Consider the following 5,000-nt stretch of genomic DNA (forward strand, 5'->3'; position numbering starts at 1 on the left):
AGAGGGCGGGTGTGAGGGAGGGAGATGGAGATGAAGAGGGAGAGGAGGTACTGCGAGGGAAAAGAAATAGCTGTCGATGTAAAGGGACCACACTGAAAGAGGTGAATAAAGAGTAGGATGAAGAATGGGATGAAAGATGGAAAGAAGCTTTCTCAAAGAGGAAGGAGGGGGGATGAAACCAAGGGCATACGAAAGAAGAGATACGGAAGGAAGAGGGAGGGAAGGAGGGAAGGAGGGAAGGAGGGAGGGAGTGGGAGGGGAAGGGGAAAGTGAGAGAAAAAGGGAAAGATATTACAGTAAGGGAGAAAGAGTGAGAGAGACAGGCAGACAGAGACAGAGAGAGAGAAAGAGACTGAGACAAAGAAAAAAAGACGCACACACAGAGACAGGGAAGAGAAAACAGCAAAACGAGGGAAGGAGAGTGAAGCAACAGCAGGAGGGATATTGATGATGATGATGATGATGATGATGATGATGATGATGATGATGATGATGATGATGATGATGATGATGATGATGATGATGATAAGAAGGAGAAGAAGAAGAAAAAGAAGAAGAAGAAAAAGACGAAGAAGAGGAGGAGGAGGAGGAGGAGGAGAAGGAGGAGGAGGAGGAGGAGGAGGAGGAGGAGGAGGAGGAGGAGGAGGAGGAGGAGGAGGAGGAGAAGGAGGAGGAGAAGGAGGAGGAGGAGGAGAAGGAGGAGGAGGAGGAGGAGGAGGAGGAGGAGGAGGAGGAGGAGGAGGAGGAGGAGGAGGAGGAGGAGGAGGAGGAGGAGGAGGAAGAAGGAGGAGGAGGCGAGGACGACCTCCTCTTGGCACCGTCGCCGCGCTCGTTTCGAAAGTCCGCAAGGTAAGTTCCGTGGGAAGCGCCTAGTTCCCCGCCGGCCTTGTTCTTCCCCTTCCCCTTCCCCTTCCCCTCCCCCCTCCCCCCTCCCCCCCCTCTCCCTCCCTCCCCCCCCTTCCCCCACCTGCTGCACGACACAAATCTTACCAATACTTTATAGAAAAGGAGAAAAGTTTGTTAATTAGAACCACACCAACCCACACGTTGATTACACTTTTCTCATTACATATTCAAAGTGAAAAATTGAAAAGAAGAAAAATCACGCCTGGCGAAATAAACAATCACACCGATTGAAACAATAAAAAATCCAAGCCGGATGAAAAGTAAGAACAGTCACGCCGGATTGAAAATAAAGTCACACCAGATTGAAAAGTAAAAACAGTCACACCGGATTGAAAAGTAAAAACAGTCACGCCGGATTGAAAATTAAGAGTCACACCGGATGACAAAATAATAACTCGTAGCGAATTCCAACTTTTATCGCGACGACAAGTTTTGGGAAGCGAGCGTCACTCCAGTGCCCTGCGAAGGCGACGTCGCCGCCATCACGTATTCAGGCGACCTTGGCGTCCGGGGCTCGCCTGCCCCTCCGACGGATGGCGCCCTGGGCACGCGCTCGGGGAACGCCGACGCCGCCAGCCAGAGAGCAGGCCGCGAGTCAGGCGACCTACACTTGGGAAAGTTGCGTGTGCGCGTGCGTGCGTGTACGTGTGCGTATGCGCGTGTGTATGCGTATATCCAATTGTACGTGTATATATGCGCACGCAGACATACAGCAGAACTCCCCGCACACACCCACACACTCAAAACCAGGAGACCCCGCCCCCAGCAGACACAACGCCCCGCCCAGCCCCGACCCAACACCCCCAGCGGAAGACCCGGTTCTCTCGGCCGCCTCCACCCCCCCCCCCCCCACCACGCACACCTCACACCATGTCCCCCAACCACAGACTCCTCCAGTAGGGAAACCCGAGGCCCCTGCCATGGCGACGCACCTGTCTGACGGAGACCCTGCACACGCACGAGTCCAGCTCCCCCGTCGAGGCGTTGGCGGTCATCTTGCACGTGAAGTTGAAGTGCGCGTCCCAGCGGACCGCGTGCTCCTGCACCATCAGCCTGTAACAGAAAAAGTAGTTGTAGTTTGGTTTTCATTGATTTTTCACTTATTTATTTCTAATTATATATATATATATATATATATATATATATATGTCTGCCTATCTACCTATCTACATAGCTATCTATCTAAATGTCTGTCTATCCGTCTATCTATCTATCTATCTAAGATATTTGTTGTATCACTTATTCCTTGTTTCTAACCGGATTAAGAAGAAAAGAATACACATTTTTACAAACTCCATATATATATAATATCTTTAAAAATATTACTATTACTCATCTTCTGGAAGAAAAAAGAAACTGATTAAGAAATGTATCTGCCATTGTTGTTGTTTCTTTCATCCCGGAATCAGAAAGGGATCACAGAGACATATTTTTCCTTCCTGCCTGGATTGAAAAGGCTAATGTGAATGAATATTTTCGTTATCATTTTCACCGATTCCTCCTGCCTGCAATCAGAGCCAGAAGCGTTGCAATCAATATTGTTTGTCCTTTCTGCACTATCCTTTATCAGAAATCCTTCTCTTCATTGAGAAAACGTAAAATACGTTCGAAAAAACGGCCATTGTGTTATTTTTCCTCGAGTTTACTTTTGTGTGTCGTTATCCTTCCTGTGGTTGGAACTTTTCAGAGATGGGCGTTACGGAAAACAAAATGTACATCAAATAAAGGCATATGACCAAAAGCGAATCCTACTCGAAGCACCGGTGATGAACTACAACCACGATCACCCGTAATCTAAAGCGCCACACACACACAAACAAACAAACAAACAAAATAATAATAAAATAATAATAAATACAAATAAAAATAAATAGTGCAGAAAACCACACCCAACGCCGCACCTCCCCCTCCCCTTCCCCCCTCCCTTTCCTCCACCCTTCCCATGTCCACCCTGTGTCACGCCCCTCCCCCCTCCCCTCCCCTTCCCCTCTCCCCCCTCTTCGCCCCCGCAACCTCAACCCTTCAAGCCCTCACGCCCTCACAACCCTCGCTCGCACGCCCATTCCTCCCCACCCCCATCCCCGCCCCCGCCCATGACCCCAAAACATCTTATTCATTTAACACAGCAATAAAGTCCGTCAGTGAATTAACTCACGAGCGAAGCGGTACGACGCGCGTGGAAAGTATATTATTACGTCACGCTCGATTAATGGCTGGCTCGTGCATTAGGCTAATTACCTGCCGCATAATACATGTATGATGGTATATAATGACGTAGGATGTAATGTATGCCGGTCACGTCTGCGTATACCACGTTATATTAACCGGGCGAGCTTACTGAACACCGCAACAACAATCACTAAACAGAAAGAGGAAAAGAAAGAAAGAAAAATAAAAAAAGAGGGGGGGATTTAAAAAAATGAAATAAAAGGGGAAAAAATAATTAAATAGTCGAAAAAAAAAACGGATTTCCTTCCTCCGCCCGGACGCCTTCGTTCGCGAAGCCCGGCGCCCCGGCCGGAGTGCGCCCGCGTCCCGGTAACAAGGTGCGGGGCGGAGGCTGGCGGGCGGAGGTCGGCGGTCAGGTGGCGTCTGGTGGCCAAGTGGTCGTGATTGCGAGGTATGCGCTCCTGATGGCCGCGTCCGCCCCCCTCCCCCTTCCCTTCCCTCCTGCCCTCTCCTACCCCCACGCGGCCCACGCCTGAACTCGCCTCCCAGGCCTACGGACTCCGGGGCCCTCGAACCCTCGCTCTCGCTTTGCGGGCCCCGCTCCGCGCGCTCGACCACGGCGCCCTCTGCCGCTCGAGTCCGTCGTCGATCTCAGAGGAACACTTTAGGGAGGGACAAACATTTTTCTTCTTTCAGTCGTCCTCTCTGTCTGACTTGACTGACTTGACTGACTGACTGACTGACTGACTGACTGACTGACTGACTGACTGACTGACTGACTGACTGACTGACTGACTGACTGACTGACTGACTGACTGACTGACTGACTGACTGACTGACTGACTGACTGACTGACTGACTGACTGACTGACTCCCTGAACAAACGAAGGCGGAGCAACCCAGCCCGACCCAGCCTTAGCGCAGTCACGAAGGATCGATCACACAAAGCGGGCTGATCGAACACCCATCCGAATCCTCATCTCGCATTGAGCCAGTCCTACGAGGATGATTTGGGGAGATTGGTCCGCCAGATTAGTCCTGAGGTGCGCCCTCTTCCCACGGTGGGCGATATGCCCGCAGATCCTGAACCCTCACCTCGCCTCGCCTCACCTCATTTCGCCCAGCCTCCGCTAAATTACTCGGGAGCTTTCGTATCCTTGAACATCCACGGCCCGAAAGCAACACGCACGCTTAAAATTGATACGTGAAAATATCTAGAAAACAAAAACAAAAACAAAAAACAAAAACACGTTCAAAATCGCGAAAGAAAAATAACTCGAAACATCAAATCGCTTCAAGATACTTCAACAAAGACATCGTGACGGCCCAATTCATAGAACAAAACAACATTAAAACAACAACAATAACAGCCACAACAACAACAACAACAACAGCAACGCGGGGTAAAGGGTGACGGACTAAGGGGGAGTACCAGGAGGGAGGAGGTAAAGGGAGGAGGAGAGAGGGGGAGAGGAAGGGGGGGGGGGATAGAAAGCGAGGAGGATGGGCAGGGGAGTGCTGTGTTGTGCCATGTGGGACGTAAGCATCCGGTGCTGGGTGAGGGCACTGGACGGGGCACAGAGGGGGGGAGGGGCGTTCGGGGGGAGCAGTCGATGGGCTGGAAGGTGCGGTGCAAGGATGCCAATCAACAGCGATGAGGGACTGGTGTGAATTGGGCAAGACGGGATGGCTTTCCAACACTTGACTCCCACTCTTACTCTTACTCTTGTACCATCATTCTCTCTCTCTTTCTCTCTTTCTCTCTCTGCCTCTCTGTCTTTCATTTTTTTCATTCATTCATTCATTCATTCATTCATTTATCATTCACTCACTCACTCACTCACTCACTCACTCACTCACTCACTCACTCACTCACTCACTCACTCACTCACTCACTCACTCACTGACTCACTCACTGACTCACT

At 50.5% G+C, this 5,000-nt stretch overlaps 1 protein-coding gene across 2 annotated transcripts in view; it reads right to left on the reverse strand.

Moving 5' to 3' along the window:
- The window catches only part of LOC125034512 (protein FAM102A-like), a 139,038-nt gene that overhangs the window by 21,244 nt on the left and 112,794 nt on the right, over positions 1–5,000 (reverse strand). For both annotated transcript variants that reach the window (XM_047626350.1, XM_047626349.1), the window contains exon 3: positions 1,839–1,959. In XM_047626350.1, coding sequence (XP_047482306.1) covers positions 1,839–1,959 — 121 coding nt within the window. The remainder of the gene's footprint in view (positions 1–1,838; positions 1,960–5,000) is intronic.

This window comes from Penaeus chinensis, chromosome 18 (genome assembly GCF_019202785.1).
Source record: "Penaeus chinensis breed Huanghai No. 1 chromosome 18, ASM1920278v2, whole genome shotgun sequence".
Classification (NCBI taxonomy): Eukaryota; Metazoa; Arthropoda; class Malacostraca; order Decapoda; family Penaeidae; genus Penaeus; species Penaeus chinensis.